Genomic DNA, 27,695 nt, shown 5'->3' on the forward strand with positions numbered 1-27,695 from the left:
TGTGAAAGTTTCCGCCGCACCGCCCAATCTCCAGTAGATTGACACGATCGAAAACCAATCATCAGACAGGAGTGAATGCGATCTTTGATTTTAACATGATGAATTCAGCCAGCCATTTATTGTTATTCTTTGGAACTAAGCGACTCTGTAATAAGAAAATATAGACCTGTATTGCATGTTTCTACAGGTCGTTTGAGCCTATGGTTTGACCTGACAGGCAGCTTGATCTTCAGCCATAAAGAAATGCCACCATGTTTGGGTCCAATTCAAACAAAGGTCCTTTATAGTTTAGGCTTCCACTCAGTCTGATGAGTAAATCTGTACAATAACATATTATTTTGCACATGACATTAATATACAGAATAAAGTAGGTCTATAGGCTATTGTGTGTTATAAATATGAAATCATATTTCAGCATATTTTGTGAGGATCATTTGTAAATTCCCTGAAAAATGTCTGCAGATTGATAGAACATTTTAGATAGGCCTATTAGGAAACAAACTCCCTGCCCAATCATGGACATGATACAGTGAACCAAAGTATTTCTCCAGCACAGATAACAAACTACAGCATGTATGGGCAAAAAAGAGAAGATCAAAGAAAGTGGCCTGAGCTACAACCTAACCCCAGAGGGGGGCTAAGACAAGCCCACATTCCCACAAGGAAGATTTGCATTCCTATGGTTGTTGATGGAGGTGAAAGTCTGCAAGCCTGCCAGGCCTCGTTCACACCTCATCTGCAGGTCACACTCAGATCTTATCATATCATAAAGAACATGTTCATTTCTGTGTCTGACACAAAGTTTCTTACTAATATCTGAGGTCCAGGTTAAGACCTGTAGGCCTACATACAAATGTAAGCTTTCAGTTTTTTATTATAATAACAAAAGTGATTTATTTTCTGAACTTGTCCTGAGACCTTTACCTGATATACAGAAAGTGTTTTGGTTTCATATATTCAATGCAGAGATGCTGCCACGTGCATTGACACACTAAAAGTGTCTAAATTGATGTTTTCTTCTTTTAACAAGTGTGATCTGTTGAAAAAATCTAAACTAAAAGCATGTCACACATGCAAATTATTCCTGCTATGTTCGTGTTGACTAAATTGTGTGTGTTTGCACTGTCAGTATTTGCATTGGGAAGCCGCCGGTTGGAAAACTGGGATGCCAACAAGTCTTACCTGAACGCATGTAGCCTTACATTACATTCTGTCTTCACAGGTGTAAGATTAACACTAGCGCATGATATGAAATTTGGACAATTTTCTCAGTTTAAATTAACTGTTTAAGACACACCAACACTTATTTACATGCCATTGGATGAACAGGAGCTGTCAGATGGCACTTTCTGAACAGTTGCATGTATTTTACAGGGATCTAGACATTTCCCATTGAAAATAACCAATATTTAATCACAACGGATATGTCTGTCTGGCTGCATGTTGAATCCCTTAGGGGTGCTTTTAAAAATAAATAAAAGTAGGATAAGATTATCACAAAGTCACTACTGCCACAAATCGGAAAATCGGTTTCATCAGTATATATGAGCTTAGATATGAGCACTGTTGTCGAATTGAAACAGTTAGTCAATTAATTGATTAACTTAAATGCCAAAATAATCATTGGTTCCAGCTTACAAAGTGCCAATATTTACTGTTTTTCTGCGTGTGAATTAGCTGAACATCTTAGTGGTCTGACAATTTTAATATGTCACCTTGAGCTCTGAGATGTATTTCTAAAAAATGTTTCTTATGTATAAATATATAGGCCTATAAAAAACAATAGATCCATTAATCAGGAGTATAATCAGCAGATTGATCAATGATGAAAGTAGGCTAATTGTTGTTTGCATCCCTTTACTGTGATTACTTGCATAATGAGCCCACTGAACAGTGACCAGTGGAGGAAAGTGTAATTTTATTCATCTGATGTATATACTTGTGACTTTGAAGATTAAGATTTTACATACAAAACACATCAGTGTAGAAATATAATGTACTGTTTTAGATTAAACTAAACAGTATATAAAGTAGCTATAGCTCCACCTCCACCAGCTACAACATTAAAATGCCACCTAGTAGTAACATTAATGCATCAGTAATTATACAATGATATAACTCTAATTAATACTATTATTTAGGACTGCAATTAAAAAAAATAAATAATAATAATTAATTAATCTGCAGATTATTTCACTGACTAGATATTCAATTTACTATCATGATAATGATGAGATAAACAGAAAATTCTCACATTTAAAAAGTGGTGAAACCAGGGAAAGATTGGCATTTTAGCTTGAGAAGTGACATGAAATTATTAAGTGGTTATAGCTTAATAGACTAATCGGTTCCGCTCTACTTTCTTTAGGTACATTTTGTTACAAAGACTTGTGTAGGTTTACTTAAGTAAAATCATGAATGCAGGACATTTACTTGTAGTGGAGTATATGAACATTAAAATATTGACACTTGTACTTAAGTTGTGGATGTCAAAGTGTTCCATCATCTACTTTAGTCAGAAATGTCATATTATTGCCATGGGACAGGTTTTATCCAAAAACAAATCTGAGGTGCTACTGAGAAGAACATTTTTAAATGTATTTCACCTTCATTTGACCAAGAAGTCCCTTGAGATTCAAATCTCTATTTCATGGGGAGACGTGTCCTAGATGATGTTCATCCTTACAGAGTTACAAATAATATAAAATGGAGCACATTGAAACAGACAAAGGACAACAGATAGCCAACAAAATGCAAAATACATTTTAGGAATAGCAATTGCCTACTTTGGTTACACATTTTTTTTATTAGAGCTTTTAACTCTTCCTGGGAGACAAGATCATTAAGCTGTAAGTAAGTGTAACTGTGTTGTGCCCAAATAGGAGAAAGCTGCTCTACAAACTTCTGATTAAATCCTGGGTAGGCCAACAAGGTAGAGCAGCCATCTAGTGGAGCAGAAATTATAATAACTGTTGATTACACTATATAAAAGGAAACACAATTTTGTGTATGCATGAGTAATATTCTAACATGTGAAGGTTTGCCTACAGGGCATTAAGTAACAAAGACTGTACGTTAGGTCAGAAAAGGGGTGTGACCGCTGCTAGCTTGCAGGCACATTCATGGTTTGGTCGACTGGCGGAGAGTGGGAGAGAGTGCTGCGCTGTAGAGGGAGGGAGGAGGAGGAGGAACTACTGGAGGAAAAAAAAAGTTAAAGTGAAAATGGCTTCCTTGTCTTTGGAGTCTACAGAACAATCTGAGAACAGCCCAGAGGAGCCAAAGGCAACGGAGCCCAAAAAAGAGGAAGATCAGTTGCAAGATTCGGAACAATTACTCCAAAGTTTCCAAAAGTCGGCACTGAGTTTTTCCACTGACCAAGTAGCATGTCTCTGCGAGGCCCTTCTGCAGGCGGGCAATGTGGATCGCCTGTGGAGATTTCTATCCACCATACCTCCTTCGTCCGAGCTGCTACGTGGCAACGAGATCCTACTGAAGGCCCAGGCACTGGTGGCTTTCCACCGGGACGAATTCAAGGAGCTGTACGCCATCCTGGAGAGCCACGACTTCCACCCGTCTAACCATGGGTTCCTGCAGGACCTGTACCTGAAAGCCCGCTACAAGGAGGCGGAGAGGTCCCGGGGCCGCAGCCTGGGCGCAGTGGACAAGTACCGGCTCAGGAAGAAGTTCCCCCTGCCCAAAACCATCTGGGACGGAGAGGAGACCGTGTACTGCTTCAAAGAGAAGTCCCGAAATGCACTGAAAGAGTGCTATAAGAGCAACAGGTACCCTACACCGGACGAGAAGAAAAACCTGGCCAAAGTCACCGGACTGTCCCTCACACAGGTCAGCAACTGGTTCAAGAACCGCAGGCAGAGGGACAGGACCCCGTCCGGGACCCACAGCAAAAGGCAAGACCAAGCAACACTGGGAACAAACTTACTGCATTTATCTAGTGTTGGAGATAGGCAATCTAGGCGACAGCTATCTTGAACTTTCCTTTGTTTATTTTAGAGCGGCTTGTTTTATGACACCAGAGATAACTCAGAATAGTCACTAGAACTACCAGACCAAACCCCAAAGGTAAACAAAGACCTGCAGGCCTACACAGGCCAGCATAGAACGAGTGTGGACATCACACATTACACTTCAAAGTAACAAAAAATAACATCAGAAAACATTGCATCAAGTGAGAAGATGGACAGAGGAGGAGACTTTTTTTGACAGCTGTAAAGCCACACACAGGTCTGAGACCAGGAGCATGTTGCTTTGTTATGAAATGTGAGATCCAGGCCCCCACAATGGCTCAAGTTTCCTGAAACCCTGCACTGCTGCCTAGGGCCTGCAGGGTGACTGAGGTTAAAACTAGGGAAGGTTGGAGAGTAAACAGGAAAAAAAGCCCACTTAAACTGCTTTCACACAGGCTGAAGTCTCAGAGTTTTACAGCCACTATGTCACCAAGCTGGGGGAGGAGGCACATTGTGAGGAGATAAGACAGAATACAGCAGACTTTTCTTATCAGACTTAAAGGTTTCTGGTGGTCTGGCAGACAGTCGATGTGGTCGACCAGGCTGCACACATTAAAGGGGATTCATGAAACAGATTCATTCATTCATTAGGGGTTTCTAGGAATCTGATCCAGCTTACTGTCTGCACACAGATGCTTTTATATTGATCCAGATGATCGGACAAGGATTAATAATAATAGCATATCACAAGTTAACCACAGAGAAAGCGATTCCACACACAGGGTGGGCAAACTACAAGAAAACTTTAATCACTAATTTGAATTTAAATGTGCAAACTTTTTATCTTTAGTGCATTTCCCCAGTTTTTAAGCCTAATAAAATGTCTTTATTTATTTATCTAATCACCAGATACAGGACATGTTTGTAAACAGTGCAAATGTATCAGCTTTGGCTAAAAGACAATTTTTGACAGATACTACAAAGTCAATAAATAGTGACATTTAAACAATATTTAGGGAGGATATGGTTTGTCTGCATATCACTGTTTTTCTAAAAAAAGAAATGTACAATAACTTTAAATGTCCTTCTGAGATACACTTCAGCTATGTACGTGTGGTGGTGAGACAAAATATCAGGTTTTTCATAGAAAAATCTGTTAAACATTTGTTAAGGAGCGTAAAGTTAATGCTGAAACTTTCTACGTATTAAGTATTTGGTTATTACTGCAAAACAACGTGTGTATGTGTGTTTTTTTTATATATATATATATATATATATATATATATATATATATATATATATATATATATATATATATATATATAAAATCTCAAACATATCCTGTCTAACAGTGCATACTGCTGTGCTACCGTCTGTGCAAAGTTGACCTCAAAACATTTTTATTGTACAGCTTTGCAAAACACAGGGCAAAAATAAAACTCTTCCACCACCTGTCACAAGCTAAAAGAGTTTAAAGGGATTAGAAAATAACAAAGGGGGATAATAAGTAGCTTGTGTTTACAAGTGTTCAATTGACCCATTGATTTTTTTTCCCCCATTCCAGTGAGTCTGATGGGAACCACAGCACAGAGGACGAAGCGAGCCCCATGGACGACACCCCTGACAAACCAGAGGAGACTGTTGGCTCCACAGCATCCATCATCTCCCTCTCTGCTGTCCCATGTAGCACAGGAGGCCAGCTCATCCTTAACGGTTCCGGCGGCTTCCTCGCCGCCTCTCAGTCATTACTTCTTAATGGAAACTCCCTGATCTCCAGTACTGGTGCTGGTGTCATAATTAACGGGCTAAGCCTGGGCGATTGCCAGACAGTCACGCTGAGTCCTGTTGCAACCAACTCTCCCTTGATACTGAACGGGGCTCAGGTAATAAGCAAACCTAGTCTGCACCAGCAGCAAGCAGTTTCTTTGGCAGAACAGGAAGTTTCAGCCATGGAGGCCAAGCCAAGCAGTCTTCCAGCAGTTGTTCTTAGCACTAACACCACAGCAGTCTCAAACCCTCCACCCATCATCTCTCCTCCTCTGCAAAACAAGACAGACAGCGGCAATGCAATGGATTTCATCAGTGTCCCTGATTCAGAGGGCAGCATCCAGACCGTGTCTTCCTCTTCTTCATCTTTATCCCCTTCCTCACCAACTCTGTCCTCCCCAACCAGTCTCCCCTCACTAGTCTTATCACAAAACACCCAACACCAGGAGCCCCTCACCCTCCCGCCCTCTATGTCGTCTGCAGGCATGGTACTCACCAGTTCTGCCGTGTCTCTTTCCAGTCAGCAAGGAGAGTATGTTGTCTTTGCCACTGCCGGCTCCCAGTTAAACCCTTGTAGCCCTGTGGTTTCCTCCACGCCTCAGGTCTTTTCTCTGCCCCAGGTTGTGCCTTCCATCCAGGGTATCCCAGTATCCCAGCTGGTCCAGCACTCTTCAGGAGCCCAGGTGTCCCAGTGCCCTCAGTTGGTCCCAGTATCCCCCCTCACCTCGCCAGCTCCTCTGTTCCAAAGCCAGACCGTGAACACAGGCAACAGACTGGCACAGCACCAGCAAGATGCCTCAACAACTCTGCCTGAAGGTGCCACAACCATAGTCTCCATCTCCCAGCTTAACAACCATCAGTTCCCACAGCGAACGGCACACCAACTGGGGGACCAAACTACAAACTCCACGGCCAGCAATATCCAGGTCCCACAGGTTATTTCCATCTCTTCCCCGACACAAGTAGTCCCAGTCCCCCAGGCCAAAGGAGCCACACCAGCACAGTTAGTCCCCCTCTCCATGCCTCAGCTGGTCCCGGTCTCCTCCATCCAAACGTCTTCCAGCATCTCTTTCCCCCAAGTCGTGCCCGCCAGTCCGTCTCTCTCCATCCCCTCTGCTGGAGTGCCCTTGCAGATCCTGACTTCAGCTCCTGCAGCTGCAGGGATCGCACAGTGTCCTCTCAGGATAAATCAGTTGAGGCCCATTCAGACGGTGGGTCCCCCAAACAGCATGGCCCCTGGTGTGCAGCTCCTCAACACTGGGATCATACAGCTGCCCTCTGCGGCTCCAGGTACTCTGAATTTTTTAGATATTTACAAATATAGCAAGCAGAGCTGAAACTGACAGAAAATTAAACTGTTCTGATAATGGATGAAGCTTTTTAAGAAATTGCAATTAAAATGGCCAAACTTTCACCGCTTCTAGCCTCTCAAATGTGAGGAGTTTATGTTTTTATTTGTAATATATCTTAATCAACCGAATATCTTTAGGATTTGAACTACTGTTCAGATACAACAAACAATTTGAAGACATACTTGGGCATCTAAAAAAGGACTGTATTATAGGCATTTTTCACAATATTCTGATATTATATAGACTAAGGGACTAATCGAGACAAATCGACAATGAAAATAATACTTCATAATAGCTTGTTTATGCACTTAACGATCAGTATATGGCAACTGTTTATTTGTTTGAAAGCCAATCTACGTAGTCTAAGTACTTCATTACATGGATTAGCTGATGCAGAGTCAATATTTAGCATTTTTCCTTAAAAAATACTGTAACAATAAATTGATGATCAAAATAGTTGACAATTAATGTTTTATTGTTTCAGCTTTCAAATATTTTCATGACTGTTCGTCAGATATGTTTATCAATACTGTAGGCTGTTTTATTCATTAAGTATTCATTAAGCACACCCAAGAAACAACGCCTCAAAAAACTGAAAACATGTTCTGACACAAAACAAAAGAGCATCTGTAACTGTAGAAAGTTAAGGGAAAGAACAGGAATCGACAAAGCATTGACATTTTTTCCTTACAGCAAATGTTTATTGTGTAAAACACATCATTGGAAGTACTGGACTGTAATTAACTTGCTGCCTCAACGTATGAGCAGTACAGAGCTGTAGTGGTGCTGGTAATGGTGCTACATCTCAAACTGGTGTGCCTCTTGTTTGAACGTTGTCACACAGTCTTGATTGTTGTCAATTTATCATTTATCACCGCTGTAGGTAACCTTCTCCTCGGTGGAAGCCCCTACCTGAGTGTCCAGCAAGGCAAGCTGATTCTGACCATCCCAGCAGGCATTCAACTCACCAGTTTGCCCATGAAACCAGTCCACGAGGCTTCACCCATCTCTGCTAATGGAGTGAGTCCCCTCCTCACCCCCTCCACCACTCTTGTAGCCTCGCAGCCTTTAACCAACTCCGGCCCAACCCCCATTGGCCACACATCATCTCCCCTAAGCTTCATCAACTCGTCTCCACCATACTGTGCACCAGAGACTGGGACACCTGCTGTCCCCTCACCTCATTCGCTGGACCATTCAGTCACCCCCACAACGCCAAACACTCTTACTCCAGAAAGTATGCTTACCCTCAGCCCCATGTACAGCGGAGTGACACCCAGCTCCCATTTGTCCCACCCAGCCTGGAGCCCTGTGCCCCTCTCCACTTCGGCTAGTCTAACTCTGTTTGATGTCCGCAGCAAGGGGGACCTACCCGTCGACCCAGCTTTGTTAGGCCTACCTGGAGGAGAGTCGCTGCTTCTGGGGAGCCCCTCATCAGAACAGGACGTGGAAGCCAACTCAGCACTGGGGAATCCAGAGGAGATGGATGGGGACTCCAAGATTCTGACTCAGCTCCAGTCTGTCCCTGTGGAGGACGAGCTGGGCATATAGTCTGTTTACGTTGCTGGTTGGCAACCCCATGTCTCTAAAAACAAAAGCGATGAAGCATACAGTAGGTTACAGACTCTGCTGTTTGTTTGTTTTTTAGTGATCTAAAAGTTTTCCATGTTGTCAAGACCCAAATGTATTTCACAATATGTTTAGGACATCATGGTCTTAGCTGGCACTTTTTGCAGCTCTATTTCACATGGGTGGGCAGGATTATATGTGATGTTCACCTCTGCTGGTTCGACATCACAAATTTTCTCTGGGTTTCGCCTAAGAATTATGTGTTTCAGAGTTTGTTTTTTGTATTTTTTGCTAAAATCCGTACGTGCCTTACCTGTTTTATCAGATCCAGACAGAAGAACTAACACAGATTAGTCTGCTTGGCCTACTTACAAGTTCTGGTGTTCAAAAAGAAAGACTATATTATGCAAGACGTCTTGGCTTTGCCTATTCCCTTAGCTCTTCTTTGCAGTTTTGTGCACTGCAGACCAAGTTTAACTGTACATGGAAAAGATGTCTGGGTTCTTTTTGCTGGCAAGAGAAGTAGTCTGTTGTGGATCCAGCACAGTAACTATACACCAGACTATCTGGCAAAGACATCTAGAAATAGCTGCCTGTCCAGAACACCAAGATTCAGGATGTTGGTTTTCTTCTTCTTGTTCACAGCCTCAATATAATTCTTCTACAAACTCCAGGAATATGGTGAGGTTTAGTTTTATGTGAAACTGTTTGGAATTTGTTTTCCTCAACTATTATTACATCATAGCTTCAAGGGCTATCAAACGATATTTTATTGCAACAATTTACTAAAGTCTGGGTTGCATTTTATCAGTAAACTGTTTTAAATTACTTACAGTTTCAAGAGAAAATGCTGCCCTCCATTAGTAAAAAATATAACACAAGGAATAAAAGGGTTTAAATTCTATGCAATGCATGTTAAGTTTGTGTTTAGTTTAGGACACTATGTGGCACAATGGCTGAGTTGAAAAGCCAGTACACTTGGGAGATGAGAAAAAGCTTTTAGAAAACCAGCTTTTAAATGAAGCGCGACACTAAAAAGTTTGCTGTGATAAGTGCCTTATTTTAAAGCTTACATGTTCGATGTTTTAGAAAAAAATGTTCACAGTTTGTACAATTGCTATGTATCCAACCACATTTTGGATTCATTTTATGGACTTTTGCTATAATACCCGAATTTCTGGATCTGTTCTCCATTGAAACATAATGTGACAGTTTGGATTGCATAGTCACAGCTCGATCTCCTCTTCTTTTTATTTTTTTTTGTATATTTTGCACCATTTCATTCACACAATGTTTACGCTGCGCTGCCGTGTTGTTATGACAGGGGTGGGACTCATATTCTGTTCTGAAATTTCTGACTCTAATAATCAAACTTGACAGAATAGCTAAAACAGGTAAATCAGAAAACAGGATACTGATTTCCTGTTAAAATCTGTCGTAAATTGAAGGAACAGCTCATTCAATTTAAACCTAAGAATCACCGTCTGCTCTAATAACAGGGAGCGGTCAAACTTTGGCCAATTATGGTACACAAAAATACACTTCAGTGTCGCATTTAGCTACAATAATGGCCTTTGTGTTTTGTTTTTATTAGTGTTTGTTGTTTGTCTTTTTGTACATTTAATGTATTTAAAGCATGTATCAATCGGTTTCTAGTTTTAACTGAGAGAAAATGAGTCCTTATGGAAAAATGCAGATAGGAAATGATATTCATTTTCACTTGGAAGGTCATATTGTTGTGCAAACTGAGGTTTTACAATCTTAGACCACAGGTATTAAATCAGTTTTTTATGGCAAATAGGTTTGTGTCATTTTGTGATATGTACAATAGGTCACTCCTCATTAATACATTTAAGGTCACATGTTCCCAGTGGCCTTTGGGTAGATTAGTAAATGGCATTGACAAATCAATCAAAAGTTTGAATTTTACTGAACATTTAAATTGTTATGGGTAAAGGGAAATGTGCCTATATGTAAAATATGGTAGTCTGTGTTGTTTATATGAGCCATTTCTTACCAAAGTATGTAGACATTAAAGCCCCTGTGGGCTTACGCACATTTGTACCCTTGTTTGTTTGTAGCCTAAGAATTGTTTTTACTCTTTCATACCTGACTCATGACGTATATGACTCCAGATTTAACCAAAGATAATGTATTTTGATAGACGTTTTGATAGTTTTGAAAGGGATCATTTGTTTGTCATTCAAAAGTTTTTGTTTTCTCATTTTTGTATTCAAATGCATTCTATTTTTTATATTACATAATATTGTAATAAACTACATTTACAAAAAATCATCTGTGTTTGTTAGCAGTCAGACTATATGCCAGTGGATTTTTGCTTCCAATTTGGCAAGAAAATTTTATTCAAATGCTTTTTCTTTCTGCACGACAAAACCATCCCACTCTCTCTCTCTCTCTCTCTCTCTCTCTCTCTCTCTCTCTCTCTCTCTCTCTCTCTCTCTCTCTCTCTCTCTCTCTCTCTCTCTCTCTCTCTCTCTCTCTCTCTCTCTCTCTCTCTCTCTCTCTCTCTCTCTCTCTCTCTCTCTCTCTCTCTCTCTCTCTCTCTCTCTCTCTCTGGGTGAATGCCAATACAAAAGCAAAGCTCCAAAATGTGTGTGAGGGTTTGCATGCAAGTGTTTGTACAAGAAGAAGAGGATGCCTGGTGTGTTGTTATAACCCTGATGGTCTCAGGTTACCTGTGATTTGATTCTGCCGGGGCATGATGAGTAATGATAAACATGCACGTTCTGTCTCAGTGCTCCACAGAGGCTTCAGCTCTCTCCCGTACAAACTTAAGAGAGGTTGTTTAGAAGATATCTTTGGTTCAACTTACATCTCACTACTTTTTTAGGGATCACCATCCTGTTTACACAGCAATGATCTTCACAGCAGAGCAGGTGGCTTGTGTGTGCGAGGTCCTTCTGCAGAGCGGTTACATGGATCGACTTGCTGGCTTCCTCCGCACTCTTCCTCCTCCTCCTGCCATCTCCTCCTCCACCTCTCGTTGCCCCGGGGAGCTAGAGAGTGTGCTGAAGGCTAAAGCCGCAGTGGCCTTTCACCAGGGTCGCTTCATAGACCTCTACTCCCTGCTGGAGGGATTCCCCTTCTCCCCAAGAAGCCACCCGCTCCTGCAGCAGCTCTGGCTCCGAGCCCACTACATAGAGGCCGAGGGGCAGAGGGGCCGACCCCTGGGAGCTGTGGGGAAGTATCGCATAAGGAGAAAGTTCCCTCTACCACACACCATCTGGGATGGAGAGGAGACCAGCTACTGTTTCAAGGTATAATCTTATCCTAAATGTGCTCCCCAACTGTTATTTAGCTTTCTGGTATTTTATTGTTATTTTTTATTGGGACTTGTGAATTTTGATTAGCTGTGAAACTATCAGTGAAGGAGATTGTGTATCACCAACAGACAGGCACAATGGAAAGGCCAGAGGTTAGTATGTTTACTTAAGTACTATACTTAAAGTACAGTTTTACACTGCTTGTATTATACTTGAGTATCTTATACTTCCACTCCACCACATTTCAAGGGATCATATTGCACTTTTTACTCTACTATAATATTCTAACATCTATAATTAGGCTATGCATTTTCCATTACTTTTCAGATTCCTCCTCTAAAATATGATTGTTATAGACTAACACACTCAAAAGTAGGCCTATATAAAGTAGGTAAACTGTGCTCCACACCAACCATACTTATGATACAAGTAGACCTACATGAATAATAAATAAATACATAAATAAAATGATCTTAAAAGGAGCCATTTGGTAACTACTTACTACTGATAATTAAAGTATATTTTGCTGGTAGTAATTTTGTAATTTCACTTTGGTAAAGTTTTAAATGCAGGACATTTACTTCAAATGGAATATTATCACACTGTTATTATTTTTACTTTATGTAAGCATCTGATAGGACTACTTTTTCCACCATTGGGAAAGTTATAATGGTAGAAACTGTCAAAAGTGAATCACATTTGCTTTAAGGGCTTTGGCCACCATTACAAAAGAACAATTCATCTTCAATAAATGTTAAATGGCAACACCTATTTACATAGGCCTATGTACAAAGATATTTCAGTTTTAGTGATACATTGGCTAAAACTCCTTTGGCTAAACTTCAAATGCAGCTGCACTCGATTACACTGGTATTTGTAGAGCTATTTCTTGGTATGTATTTGTGTTTTAACAACGCTCAGATTTGACGTTATTTATTCAACTTTCTAACAGGAAAAATCGCGGAGCATACTCCGGGAGTGTTACCACCTTAAACCTTATCCGTCTACCCGGGAGAAGCGGGAGCTCGCGGCAGCCACCGGCCTGACAACAACACAGGTCAGCAACTGGTTCAAGAACCGCAGGCAGAGGGACCGAAGCACGGACGCTACCGGGTCAGTGATGCAGCAGGTCGCTCTCTGGGGAATTGTCTCATTTTAATGATTTACTTGTCTCCTACGTACCAACAGCAAGTTATTATACAAACATTTTGACAGGGTAAAGTAATTTACAAGCTAGTGAAGTTAGGAAGCGGATGGATACACGGGGACCAATCTAAAAGTAACCGTTGAGTCTCACACCATAAACAAAATGTCTTAATTATAGTTCATAATTTATAAATTCATCTTCATATAAAAAGAAAGAGTAATTCAAAGAGTGACAGATTTTGATACAATGCATGAAGCTTATATTAAACGGATAAAAAAAAACGATAAAACCCCAACGGTTTTGTTGACCGCGGAGTAATATGACGGCTGAATCAGACCTGATAATCAGACGTTACAATCAAGCAAACGTTTGGTTTGTCTACGGATAACTTCTCTTCACTTTCCGGTGACCCAATGGAAATACTAATATTAATACAGAAATAACCATTGTAGTAAACTTATAATAACTAATTCTAACATTCCATCTCTCAAATCTTTAACTTTGTGTTGCACACAAAATTTGTCAGTTATTAATTGTACAACAACATCACCCCCTTGTGGTTAAATTAACACATGATACTACACTGATGTTGGACATGATACTCGCCGCATTTTTATGATGCTCCTCATCTCTTCATTCAGTTTCCACACCGCTTACTCTGGAGGAACCTCACAAAACACATACCCTTCTTCTGACAATGACGTTTCACCGCCAGGCAGCCCACATCCCCAGTACCACTGCCCTCCACCGCTCTCTCATCCACCACCTCCTCTCTGTCACATGTCTGGATGCTTCATTTGAGTCTTCAAATGTTTAATTTGTTTCTTCTGCTACATGGTTGCTTTTTTAATTATATGAACTATTTACTTACTCTTTGTATTGTACTCTGTATTTTCTGTTGTCAATAAAACAAATACTTTACGAAAAATGACTATGCAGATATTACCAGGGGACTTAAACCAGAGAGCTTAAATATATTCAGAACACCATACAAGCATTATAGGCCCCCTATTAAATTCAACATACCAGTTCACAAATGTCCTGGGGTGATGTCCACACTTTGGAGGGTCTCTCACTCATCCTTAAATACAATATTCCCACATGGTATTAAAACATTTACAACAGTCAGGTTCATCCACTTGTTAAAGGGATGATAAACAGGATTATGCTTGTAAAATGTTACCACATATATTGCATCTAACTGCATTTTTGAGTTCATGAAATTGCATCAAATTCTAGGGAAAATGAATTTTAACTTTATTCCAGACGCTGTATTATACCTTTTACATGGTATAAAATAACATTTGTTGGATTTTCACTCTAATAACATAATCAGACTGACACATAATGTGCAGTAGAGTCACATAGATATAGATAAAACTTGGTAGCAGGTCATAAGGCCAAGATCCTCACCCAAATTAAGTCAATAGGATTATTCACAGCCTGGCTGTCGTTCACCATTATCACTGTATGTTCACAGCAACTCAGAGAGCTCAGCTGGTTATTAAGTCTGTCTCAGTGCATCTCAATCATATTAATGGGGTAAATAAATGCTACATATGAAATTTTTTTTTTTCACAGGATCAAATTCACAGACTTTCACAACTTTCTCCGGTACCAGAACTTTTAATATTTTAAGACGCTTTCCGTCCACATCACATGCCTACACATTTGGACAGGGGTCATCCCTCTTGTGTCTTTGGTAAAGTTTTAGCTGGTATCTCCATACACTGGTAACAGTACAGTTCAGTTCATTTCAACAGGTTCTTCTCTTGTGCATTTGGTTCATGGTCATTTAGCGAGTATGTGTCATCAGTGTAACAAACAGCAGTGGCACTCCAGTATGGGGTCTTCATGTGACAGCTGCTTGGACTTTCACAACAAATATCTCTCTGTTTGGTGTTCAGAAGCCCAGGTATTCTGCCAAGAACACAGCCATGATCTTGGTCAGGTTCACCACAGTGGGGCGGTGCATGTTCTCCTCTGTGTCGTCCAGCGTGTGCCAGACCTGTGGGAAGGGAGTGGCAATGACATGCAGCACGGGGACACCTGTATGTGTGTAGGGGGGAGGGAGAGGAAAGAGGAAGATAATGATGATCACTGACAGCATTGTGTTAATGTAGATCAACAATCTTCAAAAATTGTGCATCGCTTCCAAACAACAAACAACATGTTGACTACTACAGTACATAAGATAAGATAAGATAGACTTTATTGATCCCACGCTGGGGAAATTCACTTGTTACAGCAGTTCCAGATACAACACAACAAATACATTAGAATAGGTTAAAATATAATAGAAAAATATAATACATATATATATAGAAAAATAAGAATAAGAGTTAAATGTACACTGTATACACCTTTTATATACAGATGTACATGTGCTTAAAGGTTTATTTTGATGAAATAAGACATGTTAAGTAGTGGCTTACTTTTTATTTACAAAATGTATCTCACTTTTATTGTTTTTCTATTAGGCACTGGGGTTGGCGTTTACTTCTTGTGCATATTACATTTTATTACTCAGTTGTTTTTATTCTTGTGTTGTTGTATTTTTGAGCAATCTTTGGCACAAGAATTTCCTTCAGGATTACTAAAGTTCTATTTGAGCTTACTTTAGTTTCAAACAGTGGGTTTTCAGCTTGTAGTGGAAGACGGGCAGTCACTCTCCTGTCCTGACATCAGTGGGGAGTTTATTTTACAACTGTACCCCAGTAAGAAAGGGACAAATCCTCCTTAAGTTGCACAGGAGGAACTCATAGTATCTCCTGCACTGATCACTCACCTTTGTGAAGGAAGGGGATGTGGTCGTCCTGTACAGGTCCAAGGTACACATCCTTCCTAAAATATGTCTGCTCTGAGGGGTGAGACATCAGAAGACCCTGTCGGTGGAGTCTCTTCTCTGAGAGCGAGGGGTGAGGGCAGAGTTAGTGCACACAACAAGATAGGGATTTTAAATATGCATGAAAAAGGGAACATCCAGGGCTCACCTGCAGAAATCAGACGGTCAAACCAGCGCGCCGTGTTATCAAAGTGATTCGCAATCAGTGGATCAGGAGCGCCGAGTAGGTCTAGCAGCACAAAAAGGTCCTGGAGGGAAAATTCAAAGTCAAAATAGAGAGGGCAGTAGTTGGATAAAGGCCTGACAGACCTGCTGCTTTTGTTAAGTTTACAACGGGCTGTGTGTAGGCCGTCTGCTATATTCAGCCTGGTCATGCATAATTTAGAGTGTGTCTGGATCGGGATGCGATGCCGTGTATATATGCACAAAGCAAAACCCAATTTCCTCACCACAGCCTGCAGCATGGTGGTGTGTGAGGAGCCTGCGGGGTGAGGTGTGTTGGCCATGCGCTCGGCCAGGTGACGGGAACCGTACAGTGAGTCTGTGGCGGTCCATTCTTCAAATGACTCCTCCCCGTCAAAAAACACCAGCTGGAGGGACACTGGAAGTTTCTAGGAGGAGAGACAAATTTAATTACGCACTTTACAAAAGGCAGCAACGGAGGCCAGTTTGTCTTCCTGCAGTGATGTCGCAGTGTTTATTCCTATTGTGGCTGCATAAATCACAGCCTCTGGAGAGATGCTGCTATGTACAGATGGATGCTGCAGAGCAAACAAGGGGCATAGAGTCAGCATTTTCTACTTTATACTGCAGGCAAAGAGCCAGAGGGATGAAATGAGAAAAAAGAAGAAAGAAATTACTCTTCTCAGCATCTCAAGCTTGTTCTCTTTCTCATAGGAAAGTATTAAACTAATCTGTCAGCATCTACTCCAACTGCTGTCTATGCCTTAAGTGCAACCACAGCAAACGACATCAATTCGTGTACTGACAAACAAAACACACCTGCTGTTTGAATGATCTAAGCTGGGCGTCCAGAGAGGTGGCAAGCTCCAGGATCATAGCACAGGGCGCTGCGGAGTCACTGGCCCCAAGAAACACCTTCTCAGGGGCCCGGGGGTCTGGAGGCAGAGCCTTGGAGTCATAGTGGCAGGCCAGAAGCAGCCTGCGAGGGGCCGAGGGGTCCAGAGTGGCAACAATGTTGGTGAATGTGACCTGGCCACGGGGGGTCGAAGACTGGAAGGAGTCCAAGTCTATGGCCCAGCCAGCAGAGAGCGAAGACAGAGTGGAGGTGATGTGCTGAAGCGGAGCCGAGAGGGTGGATTAAACATGAGTGAGGAAAATGTTGAGAGTAAAGGAGAAGGAAACTATCAGTCTTTCCACGCACCTGCTGCACAGCCAGGCTGCCTTGTGTGCCTGGGAGCCTCTCTATCAGGATCGGCCTCAGGTGAGTCTCCCACAGGCGAGTACTGTCCACCTGAGAGGCCAGACGGCGGATTTGAGCTGGAGAGCACTTGCTGGGTTTGTGGGACAACTGGATGGATGGGAGATAGGATTAAAAAGCAAATGCGGGATCAGGTAAAGAAAGAAAAACAACACACTCTGTGAACAAAGAGTTAAACAGCAAAGTGTAACAACAACACCAAGATTAATGAATCAGAATCTGTCCTCTTTCCAGGTCGTACAGAGGAGCTTTTGTGGAACCTAGAAGTTGCTTGACATCTTCTCTGATCCACGTTCTTCATATATGGGTTTGCCCTTTATTCACCCAACACTGTCAATCTGTTTCTCCACATTATAATTGTCATTTATGTCCACTATTTTCTGTATATACGGCATCTCTTGCATGTCTGTCCATGCCAAAGGAGGGATCTGTAGCTCTTCATTATTTTGTATGTGTCCATTTGTTTTATCTGTATTGGGGATCTAAAGCCAGAGGGTGTCACATGTCGTAAAAGATTTTGAAGACCTTAGAAGCAAATTTGTGATTTGGGACAGAATGAAAAAGTATGGGATAACAGTGAAGGGACAGATGAACTACATCAAACACAAGGAAACTAACAATTATTTTTGTTGTCGATAAAAGGTGCCCATTACTTTCTCGATTTGTCAATTAAACATTTGCTCCATAAAATGATAGAAAATAGTCAAAAATGCACACCCCAGTTGCCTAATGCCCAAGATGATGGTATCAGACTCAACACTTCCCCCTCCACTCAAAAATGTGTTTAGTTTTTTTGTTGCTTCACTTGGATGTTTGCGCTTCACCGTGCAGGGTGTAGTGATTGAGTTCAACACCAGAAGGCTGTTTCCACATTCATCTGCTGAAGGGGGAAAGTTTCTCTCAAATCTGACTTTTATACAATACAAGCACTGTGACATCAAAACTTGTTTTGAAGCCAATCGCAGTCGGAAAGGCAACTTACACTAGAGTGATGTGGAAATTTTGCACATGCACTGAGAATAGACTTTTCAGTGAAGTACATCTTGTCACCTTTGATAATATCTGCATACTCATAGAGGATCGACTTTTTTTAAATAAGGGAGAAGGTAAGATAAGCTAAATGTAATTTTAAGAATATTTAATAAGAATTTTGGCTTTTTATGTGGAAAAAACACAGATGATTAATATATTATCAAAATAGTTGCTGAATAATCCACTATTAGTTTCAGCACTAGACTTGATCAGTCACTCTGGCCTATTAATATGTCCAATATTAAGGGTAAATAAACAGTACTGTGGGGGGGGGGGGGGTGTTGCAGAACAGAACAAGTCTGTACTGTTGATATAGTGAGACTATAATTATGAGTCTTATATCTGGTTACTGTGAGAACAAAGTCCAGACAATGCACCACCATCTGGTTGGGGTAATTATATTTTAAGTGACACTTTGGGGACCAAACTAGTCCCACAATAGACACCTTTTAGAGCCTGTGTTTATTTATCAGGCATTACTCTCTTACCCTGTCTTTGGTCAGATCTGCAGCTGGCATGCGGTTCACATGTTCATTGGCGGTGTCGTTGGACAGGTAGACTCCCAGCACCACCGCCAGCACCAGAACCCCGATGAGACAGAGCAGCAGTACCCGGGCCCGGGGCATCCGCACCCGGTCACAGCCGGGGAAAGAGCCGCTGCTGTTGTTCTGCTGCAGAGGCTTACCGTATCGCCGACTGGACCTGGTCATGACTTGGAGATGCGGAGTTGTGTCGCTCTAAAATCGATCCGTCCTAACAGCTACGTGTCCAAACCGACTGGTGGAGCATGTAGGAGGTAAATCCACCCAGGAAGTCGATGAGGACGCTGATCTGAAGCAGACTCGAGGAAAACAGGCACAGTCTGTCAGTCTGTAGTCCTGATTCAACATAATGATCCATCCTTCGCATTTGATGGTCTGTCTCTTGTGGTCCCGATCCTCAATGCGACTGGAGCAGCCCAGCTCTTTGAAGGCATGGTTGGCTTTAAGGCTGCTTGTATCAAGTGAATCCAGGAAACATTATAATTTACCTAGAACCAGATTCATTCAGTCTACCTCCAGCTGCTGAAACTCTTTAGTAGTGTCATTTTCATCCACTAACAGCTACCTATGAGAAAAACAGCAACAAAATGAGCAGGTACTGCAAACTTGTCACAACTGTTCTGCTGCAGAAGTCCATGCGAAAATGTATTTTGCACCTTCCACTTACGAGACGTGTACTCTCGGATTAAATGGCGTAACTTCTTTTAGGTTTTTATGAGGGGTGGTAAACAGCGTTGTGGTACGTTCCTGCCACCCGTTGGACAGGAGGAGTACTACAGTAAACAACATTAAATACCATGTTAAATACACATCACTCAAGTACTGCAGGCTGCTTAAATACAATTTTGAGGTACATTTCAAATATACGTATTACACCACTACATGTATTTTAAAGCTTTAGTTAGTAGTTATTTTGCAGAATCAGATTATTAATATAAACTATAATGTATTAGAGATTAAACTACCCAGCACTGGTCTATATAAAGAAGTTACAGTCATCTTTGTTGGCCAAGAGTGTACACATACAAGGAATTTGACTCTGGTTTAAAGTTGCTCTCGATGTTACACAGAGGTGCAAGAACAAATTACAGGAAGAAAGACATAAAAACAAGGACAATAAACAAAGCTGAACAAAGATAGGTAAACATATAACTATTATGTACAGTGTGTACAAGTAGGTGAAAAAATAGGTGTATATATTATTATACTGTATATAAAACGCAACAATGGCCAATAACATAAGTTGTTGCGGTAATTTGTAAACAAATACAAATAGTTCAAAGGTATAAATTGTTATCGCCCCTGTTACAGATGCAACATTTAGGTGCGTTAGTTAAATAATTCAAATGGGGTGTAAAAATATATATAAAGCTTAAAGCTTTTCATTCCTGCAGTCTGCATCTCTCAGTTGGTAAGATTGTTTTTCCCTTTACGACCAAAAATAAAAATAAATTAAAACTGTGTATTTTACTATCTTTCACTAACTAAATGTATTGTTGTTTATGTTTCCTAAGCAACATTTAATATTTCCCTACAAATATCTGTTTATTTATGTCATATGTTTTGATTTTTAAAGGTGAAATTTGACCTATGTTGGCCATGTGTTTGTTGTTATTTAGTATGTATTGTTATTGTGTATTGTACAATTGTATATTGTGCATTTCCCACGTATGTAAATATTTAATGCATGCATGTATATGTATAATGGTGTACTATACTGCATATTCTGTATAATTAAGGCAGGGAAAGCCAGAACTCAAGCATTGCATTGTGTTTTATACACATGATAATAAAGTTGAACCTTGATACTATGAATGTATGATGTTTCCACCTGCTTGGCTGTGTGGTTATTAAACTGGATGTGCTGCATCTATCATGTGTTTCCTACATTATTATTATGACCTTTAATTTTGTTTACATCTGGTATAATTGAAGAAGATGAATTTGAAAATCACATGTAAAAACAACAACAAAAAAAGAAACTTCTGCATACTAGGACAAGGCACTTATTAACTTGTACGCCTGTAGATGGTCTGTAGTAAGTAAACTATTTTATTATACAGAAGGCTGATTGTTCACCATCTTCCTGTCACTTCTAATTCATCTGTGAAGATGGTAAACTATCAAATATAGGATGTTTCATTTCTAAATTTCTATGTTTTTATGATTAACATGTACATGAAATAACTGCTGTGAAGTGCAGTAATACACTTTTTTCAATAAACCTGGTACTTAAACTTCCTAATCCCTTACACACCATCCACCATGTAAATAATTGCATCATTCTTCTCTTTTTATTCCCTTACTTGCTTTAGATTGCAGGAATACTTGATTTTAATGTTTTGCCTGGGAGTGAACATAGAGTGAATACAATACATTGTTTCCTTTGTAAAGGATAATTTGTCATCTTGCATCAGTTCTGGGCAAAACAAAACGTGTTTAGTGACCTACTTCTTCATCCCGCCAGATATTCATCCGGGAAAATAAACGGAAGCGGAAGACGAGATTCTAAACGGTTGTGATTGGTCCCCACACACGAAGTCCCGTGTTTTCTTGCTGCTGATTGGTCGAAACGCGTGTCCATCTCTACCCACAGTGGTTCCGCCTTCCGTACAAATACAACGTTAGCGGGATTTTTTAGAAGTCATTCGCGCTTTCTCCTCCGAGTGTTGTGCGGAGTTGGCGTTCAGCTGCACATTTTGACACCGAGGAGACCGTTAACCTGTAGCTGGGGAGCTGCTGTTTGCTAAGGACACGAGTAACATCACACGGTGCAAGCATGCATGTTATCAAGCGAGGTGAGCTCTTTATCAGTTGCTGTCGATCTGTGTAACTCGGGCCCCAGTTAGCTTCAGTGCTATCACTGTGAATAATGTGGCTTTACAAGTAATTATGAAATGACTGCTTCTGCCTCAGCCTGAGTCATTTGATGTTACATCACACAATCGAAACTTAACTTACACGCCGTGCTTCAGTCCGTGAAGCAGGTAACTTGGCTAACGTTAGCTAACAGCCATCAGTTAACTTAGTAAAGGTAACGTTAGTTAACCAGAGTTAATAGCAGGCTTTATCTTTTTACTGAGCTAACTTTAATTATATTGTATAACAAACATGTCGTTTCAGATAAAGGTTGACCAGATGGCATACAAGTGAATGTGAATGTTGACGTTAACTAACTAATTAATGTGCATATGTTATATGGACTGCGTCAGAAGTCTTTGTCATAATTGGCGCCAAAAGGCAAAGTTATGATAGAGGCCAACCTGACAGTCAGTCTGGACCTCAGTCAGGTTCTGTTTGGAAGAAAAGCTTAATAACCTGCGTAGGTTTTACACCTTTAAAGGCCAGTACATTCTTCGCAGTCATTCTTGACTTTTGGACCACAGGCTCTTTGAAATACATGCAGATTGAATAATTAACGTTACTGAAATAAAGTACATTTCACAAAATGTTCTGGACATTGTCAGCGATAAAAGCCACCCCTAAAGTCAGCTCTTAGCTCCTGACAATGTGGCATATGTTTGAGTTCCTACGTTCAAGGACTAATAGAAACAACAGATCAAGTAAATGAAGACTACAGTAAGAAACAATAATGTAACAAAGTACACTAACTAAAGTATCATTCTGAGATACTTGTACTTGAGTATTTCCATTTTATGTTACTTTATACTTCTCCAACATTTTGAGGCAAACATTTTACTTCTTTCTGAACTGCATTTTATTTGATCTCTTTAGCTACTTCGCAGATTTTAGATGAACACAAAATACAAATCAACTAATATGATCTGATAATAGGTTAAGCTACCCAGCAGTTTGTAAAGTAATTACAATCACTATCACCAGCTGCAAAATGAAAGCGATGCTCTCACATTAATGCTTCACAAATTATAATCTAGGAATAAAATATTCTGAAATGGGCCATTCTGCATGACTACTTGTACTATTTTCAATATGTTTTGATGCTTTTGTACTAAAGTAAAATGTTGAATGCAGGATTTTGCTATAGTATGTAACTTTTACTCAAGTAAAAGTAGATCTGAATACTTGGTCCACCAGTGATTAGTAGTTAAATAATCAGTGTTAACACCATGCAAGTGTTAATATTTGGATGAACTATTATGATTTTTGTATTTACTTTATCAAATGCTGAACTAAAATTGAATGAAAAGCAATCCAAGAAAAAAACACAAGCTGCAAAACCTGAATGTCAGAAGTGAATTGATATTTATATGAAATTATGTATCTACTTTAAATGTATTGCTTCATTAAAACAACACTGGATTTATCATGATTGATTGTTGTTTGTTTGAGGCAGCCAGCAGTTTCATCTTTACCATTTATTGATTTGTATAATTTTGCTGTCAACATTACACAGCGGTGATTGGGTTAAATGAGATGTGTTTTTATTTGTATATTTTTCAGATGGACGCCAAGAGCGCGTCATGTTCGATAAAATCACCTCTCGCATCCAGAAGCTGTGCTACGGGCTGAACCCCGACTTTGTGGATCCGGCCCAGATTACGATGAAGGTGATCCAGGGTCTGTACAGCGGCGTCACCACTGTGGAGCTCGACACGTTGGCAGCAGAGATTGCCGCCACTCTCACCACTAAACACCCCGACTATGCCATCCTCGCTGCGCGGATAGCAGTCTCAAACCTGCACAAAGAGACGAAGAAGGTGTTCAGTGACGTGATGGAGGACCTGTACAACTACACCAACCCCTTAAACAAACGGCACTCTCCCATGATCTCAAAGGAGACGCTTGACATTGTTCTTGAGAACAAGGACCGACTCAACTCGGCCATCATTTTCGACCGAGATTTCTCCTACAACTTCTTTGGCTTCAAGACGCTGGAGCGGTCGTACCTGTTGAAGATCAATGGCAAAGTGGCCGAGCGACCGCAGCACATGCTCATGAGAGTGTCCGTTGGGATCCACAAAATGGATATCGACGCAGCCATCGAGACCTACAACCTGCTATCGGAGAAATGGTTCACCCATGCCTCCCCTACGCTCTTCAACGCAGGAACCAACAGGCCACAGCTATCCAGCTGTTTCCTGCTCGCCATGAAAGATGACAGCATCGAAGGCATTTATGACACGCTGAAGCAATGCGCCCTCATCTCCAAGTCAGCTGGAGGAATCGGTGTGGCGGTCAGCTGCATCCGATCAACGGGGAGCTACATCGCCGGCACCAACGGCAACTCCAACGGCCTAGTCCCCATGCTGAGAGTTTACAACAACACGGCGCGTTATGTTGACCAGGGTGGCAACAAGAGACCCGGTGCCTTCGCAATTTACCTGGAGCCCTGGCACTTCGATGTGTTTGACTTCCTGGAGCTGAAGAAGAACACAGGAAAGGAGGAACAGAGAGCCAGAGACCTTTTCTACGCCATGTGGATCCCAGACCTGTTCATGAAGAGAGTGGAGAGCAACCAAGACTGGTCCCTGATGTGTCCGAGTGAGTGCCCCGGGCTGGACGAGTGCTGGGGGGAGGAGTTTGAGAAGCTCTACACCACATACGAGAAGGAAGGGAGGGTCAAGCGTGTGGTGAAGGCGCAGCAGCTGTGGCACGCCATTATAGAGTCTCAAACAGAAACCGGTACGCCATACATGCTGTACAAAGATGCCTGCAACAGGAAGAGCAACCAGCAGAATCTGGGTACCATCAAATGCAGCAACCTTTGCACAGAAATTGTTGAATACACCAGCCACGATGAGGTGGCCGTCTGTAATCTGGCCTCCATTGCTCTCAACATGTACGTCACCCCTGAGGGGACTTTTGACTTTAAAAAGCTAGCACACGTGACCAAAGTAATCGTGAAAAACCTGAACAAGATAATTGAGATTAACTACTACCCAGTGCCTGAAGCGGAAAAGTCCAACAAGCGTCACAGGCCAATAGGAATCGGTGTCCAGGGTTTGGCAGATGCCTTCATCCTCATGCGTTACCCATTCGAAAGCCCCGAGGCTCAGCTACTGAACATTCAGATCTTTGAGACCATCTACTACGCCGCCCTGGAGGCTAGCTGCGAGCTGGCCGCTGAGCTCGGCCCCTATGAGACGTACGAAGGCTCTCCTGTCAGCAAGGGCATCCTCCAGTACGACATGTGGGAGAAGACTCCCACCGACCTGCTGGACTGGAAGCTGCTGAAGGAGAAGATCGCTAAGCATGGCGTGAGGAACAGCCTGCTGCTGGCCCCGATGCCCACAGCCTCCACCGCCCAGATCCTGGGCAACAATGAGTCCATCGAAGCCTACACCAGCAACATCTACACCCGCAGGGTCCTCTCTGGGGAGTTTCAGATCGTGAATCCTCATCTGCTCAAAGACCTGACTGAGAGGGGGCTGTGGAGCGAGGAGATGAAGAACCAGCTGATAGCTCACAACGGGTCCATTCAGGTAATGTAGGGTTAGGGTCAAGGTGATTATCTGCTGATATCTGCTTCAGACTAAATAAAGTAAATGAGCCGTGATTAGAGCTGCAACGATTACTCGATCAAATCCATGCTTTTATCATCACTCGTTTAGATTATTGTAATGCACTCTATAGTGGTGTTAACAAATCACTTATGGCACGATTACAACTAGTTCAAAATGCAGCTGCTCGTCTTTTAACTGGAACTCAAAAATTTGCCCATATTTCAGCCATTCTCCAATCCTTACACTGGCTTCCAGTGCACTGTTGTACCGATTTTAAAAAAAAAAAAAAAAAAAAAAAAATTATTTTGTTTTTAATTTTGTGCATGACTTGGCCCCCCAGTATTTGTCTGATCTACTTGTGCCCTTACAGTCCATCTCGTTCGCTCCGATCGGCTGATCAGGCACTGCTGGTCCCTAAATCTAAACGTAAATCTAGAGGTGACTGCGTTTGCAGTCGCAGCTCTGAGACTTTGGAATGAGCTGCCTCTACATATTAGACTTACTGAGTCATTTTCTGTTTTTAAAACTCATTTATTTTCTTTGGCTTTTAATATAGTTTGAGGGTTGTCCTTTCAGTTTTGTATTTTTTGTGATTTATTGTTATTAATTTTCTTTGTTGTGCCTTTTATTGTATGTTATATATTTGTAGACTGTGTTCAGCACTTTAGTCAACAGTGTTTTATAAAAGTGGATTGGATTGAAAAAGAAAATCCACTTAACACAACTGATTTTTTATTATTATAAATTGAGCAAAAGTGCCAGACATCTTCTGGCTCCAGCTTCTCAGATGTGAGGATATGCTGCTTTTGTGTTATGACAGTTAATGATAGATCTTTTGGGCTCTTGGTCACTTTGGGCTCTAGAAAGGTCTGATTGACATTTTAGTAACTTGGTTAAAGTTAGAAAATAATCTGCACATTAATCGATTAAGGAAATAGATGTTAGTTGTTCCCCTGATCATGATTAACTAGAAATAATTTCTGAAATACTTGAAGTTGCTATTGGGAGAACCAAGGTCCAGTATGTGTAAGGCTTCAACTAACAATAACTTTTATTGAATCTTGATTAATCTGCTGATAATTTTCCCAATTAATGATTTTTGTCCTTGAAATGTCAAATAGTAAAAATCGCCCACCGTAAATTCATAGAGCTCAGGTTACATATTAAAATGGCTGCTTGTTCAACCATCTGAACCCCAAAATATTATATTTACTAATGTTTGGCATTTTTGCTTGTAAAATGAATCGACAATCAACAAACTTCTTATTTGTTCTCAACAGGCCATTGATGGCATCCCAGACGATCTGAAGCAGCTGTATAAAACCGTGTGGGAAATCTCCCAGAAAACTGTTCTCAAGATGGCCGCCGACCGCGGTGCCTTCATTGACCAGAGCCAGTCCCTGAACATCCACATCGCCGAGCCCAACTACGGCAAACTGACCAGCATGCACTTCTACGGCTGGAAGCAGGTAAGAGAGACCGGGAGGATGAATCTGAACAGAAGGATGAAGAATGAGAACTACTGTAAATTCAATAACGTAAAAAATTCACTCCTCCCTCTCGCCACAGGGTCTGAAGACAGGAATGTACTATCTGAGGACAAAGCCTGCTGCCAACCCCATCCAGTTCACCCTGAACAAGGAGAAGCTGAAGGAGGCGCAGGAGCCGGCCAAGGCTTCAGAGGAGGAGGTCAAAGAGCGTAACATGGCTGCCATGGTGTGTTCTCTGGAGAACCGAGACGACTGCCTCATGTGTGGATCTTAAAACACATCCGCTCAAATTACACTCTTACCTGTAAATGCACTTGAAGCCTGATACATAAGTGCGTCTAACAATTCAAAACCTTTTTCATTGACTGTACTTGACTGCACTGAGTCGAATGTATAGAATTTAATTTTATTAAAGTGTTCTGTCAACTCACTTATGTCAACGCAAGTACTTAACTACAAATTGTATTTTACTGTATGTTAAGATAGCTTGTTATAGAAAATAAAGTTTTACATGCAAATTGTTGTGATTTTTAAAAATGTTGGCAAACAGCTGCAGTGTTTAGTGGGAGATGAGATGTAATGAAATGGCTTGTTTTGCCTGACAATTTACTAAAACATAAAACAAAGGCAGCATTGAGAATTAAATAGTCATACAGAACTTGATTATTAGTGCTGCGTGTTCAAGTCAGAGTTTCAGTAACACTCCCCCCTCACTCTGGTGTTGAGGCGATTGACATTAAATATTGATTTATCATCTCAAACATTCTGGTTCCAGCTTTTCTTTAATGTGAGGATTTGTTTGAATTTTTGTTCAAAGGAAAAACAATTTAAGTGCA

General features: G+C 41.1%; 4 protein-coding genes across 4 annotated transcripts; 3 read left to right on the forward strand and 1 right to left on the reverse strand.

Moving 5' to 3' along the window:
• The first annotated feature begins 3,162 nt into the window (after positions 1 to 3,162).
• On the forward strand, positions 3,163 to 10,554 carry six5 (SIX homeobox 5). Its single transcript, XM_038693030.1, has 3 exons — positions 3,163 to 3,908; positions 5,530 to 7,022; positions 7,968 to 10,554. Exons 1-3 carry the CDS (start codon positions 3,223 to 3,225, stop codon positions 8,633 to 8,635), a joined length of 2,847 nt encoding a protein of 948 aa, XP_038548958.1. The 5' UTR covers positions 3,163 to 3,222; the 3' UTR covers positions 8,636 to 10,554.
• A 744-nt stretch (positions 10,555 to 11,298) lies between these two features.
• six9 (SIX homeobox 9) lies at positions 11,299 to 14,012 on the forward strand. Its single transcript, XM_038693032.1, has 3 exons — positions 11,299 to 11,931; positions 12,890 to 13,050; positions 13,726 to 14,012. The coding sequence occupies exons 1-3, from the start codon at positions 11,530 to 11,532 to the stop codon at positions 13,883 to 13,885; spliced, it is 723 nt and encodes a 240-aa protein (XP_038548960.1). The 5' UTR covers positions 11,299 to 11,529; the 3' UTR covers positions 13,886 to 14,012.
• Positions 14,013 to 14,320: 308 nt separating this feature from the next.
• Positions 14,321 to 19,645, reverse strand: qpctla (glutaminyl-peptide cyclotransferase-like a). The gene is made up of 7 exons (XM_038693031.1): positions 18,891 to 19,645; positions 17,314 to 17,460; positions 16,932 to 17,225; positions 16,379 to 16,540; positions 16,078 to 16,177; positions 15,873 to 15,989; positions 14,321 to 15,133 (listed from the first exon to the last, which is right to left on the reverse strand). The coding sequence occupies exons 1-7, from the start codon at positions 19,110 to 19,112 to the stop codon at positions 14,988 to 14,990; spliced, it is 1,188 nt and encodes a 395-aa protein (XP_038548959.1). The 5' UTR covers positions 19,113 to 19,645; the 3' UTR covers positions 14,321 to 14,987.
• Positions 19,646 to 21,577: 1,932 nt separating this feature from the next.
• LOC119883552 (ribonucleoside-diphosphate reductase large subunit) lies at positions 21,578 to 27,377 on the forward strand. The gene is made up of 4 exons (XM_038694259.1): positions 21,578 to 21,742; positions 23,367 to 25,348; positions 26,650 to 26,838; positions 26,939 to 27,377. Exons 1-4 carry the CDS (start codon positions 21,724 to 21,726, stop codon positions 27,131 to 27,133), a joined length of 2,385 nt encoding a protein of 794 aa, XP_038550187.1. The 5' UTR covers positions 21,578 to 21,723; the 3' UTR covers positions 27,134 to 27,377.
• Positions 27,378 to 27,695: the final 318 nt, after the last annotated feature.

The sequence above is a fragment of the Micropterus salmoides genome, unplaced genomic scaffold, assembly GCF_014851395.1.
Source record: "Micropterus salmoides isolate LMB-PRFRI ecotype aquatic unplaced genomic scaffold, ASM1485139v1 Ms_hic_scaffold_3, whole genome shotgun sequence".
In the NCBI taxonomy this organism is placed as follows: Eukaryota; Metazoa; Chordata; class Actinopteri; order Centrarchiformes; family Centrarchidae; genus Micropterus; species Micropterus salmoides.

Coding starts and splice junctions, on each gene's coding strand:
- six5 (XM_038693030.1), top strand. CDS start 3,223: ATGGCTTCCTTGTCTTTGGAGTCTACAGAACAATCTGAGAACAGCCCA. Junction 3,909..5,529: donor TCCGGGACCCACAGCAAAAG/GCAAGACCAAGC, acceptor CCCCCATTCCAG/TGAGTCTGATGGGAACCACA. Junction 7,023..7,967: donor GCTGCCCTCTGCGGCTCCAG/GTACTCTGAATT, acceptor TCACCGCTGTAG/GTAACCTTCTCCTCGGTGGA.
- six9 (XM_038693032.1), top strand. CDS start 11,530: ATGATCTTCACAGCAGAGCAGGTGGCTTGTGTGTGCGAGGTCCTTCTG. Junction 11,932..12,889: donor AGACCAGCTACTGTTTCAAG/GTATAATCTTAT, acceptor ACTTTCTAACAG/GAAAAATCGCGGAGCATACT. Junction 13,051..13,725: donor CGAAGCACGGACGCTACCGG/GTCAGTGATGCA, acceptor CTCTTCATTCAG/TTTCCACACCGCTTACTCTG.
- qpctla (XM_038693031.1), bottom strand. CDS start 19,112: ATGACCAGGTCCAGTCGGCGATACGGTAAGCCTCTGCAGCAGAACAAC. Junction 16,178..16,378: donor CCACCATGCTGCAGGCTGTG/GTGAGGAAATTG, acceptor TTTTCCCTCCAG/GACCTTTTTGTGCTGCTAGA. Junction 15,134..15,872: donor CATCCCCTTCCTTCACAAAG/GTGAGTGATCAG, acceptor ACACACATACAG/GTGTCCCCGTGCTGCATGTC.
- LOC119883552 (XM_038694259.1), top strand. Junction 25,349..26,649: donor CTCACAACGGGTCCATTCAG/GTAATGTAGGGT, acceptor TGTTCTCAACAG/GCCATTGATGGCATCCCAGA. Junction 26,839..26,938: donor ACTTCTACGGCTGGAAGCAG/GTAAGAGAGACC, acceptor CTCTCGCCACAG/GGTCTGAAGACAGGAATGTA.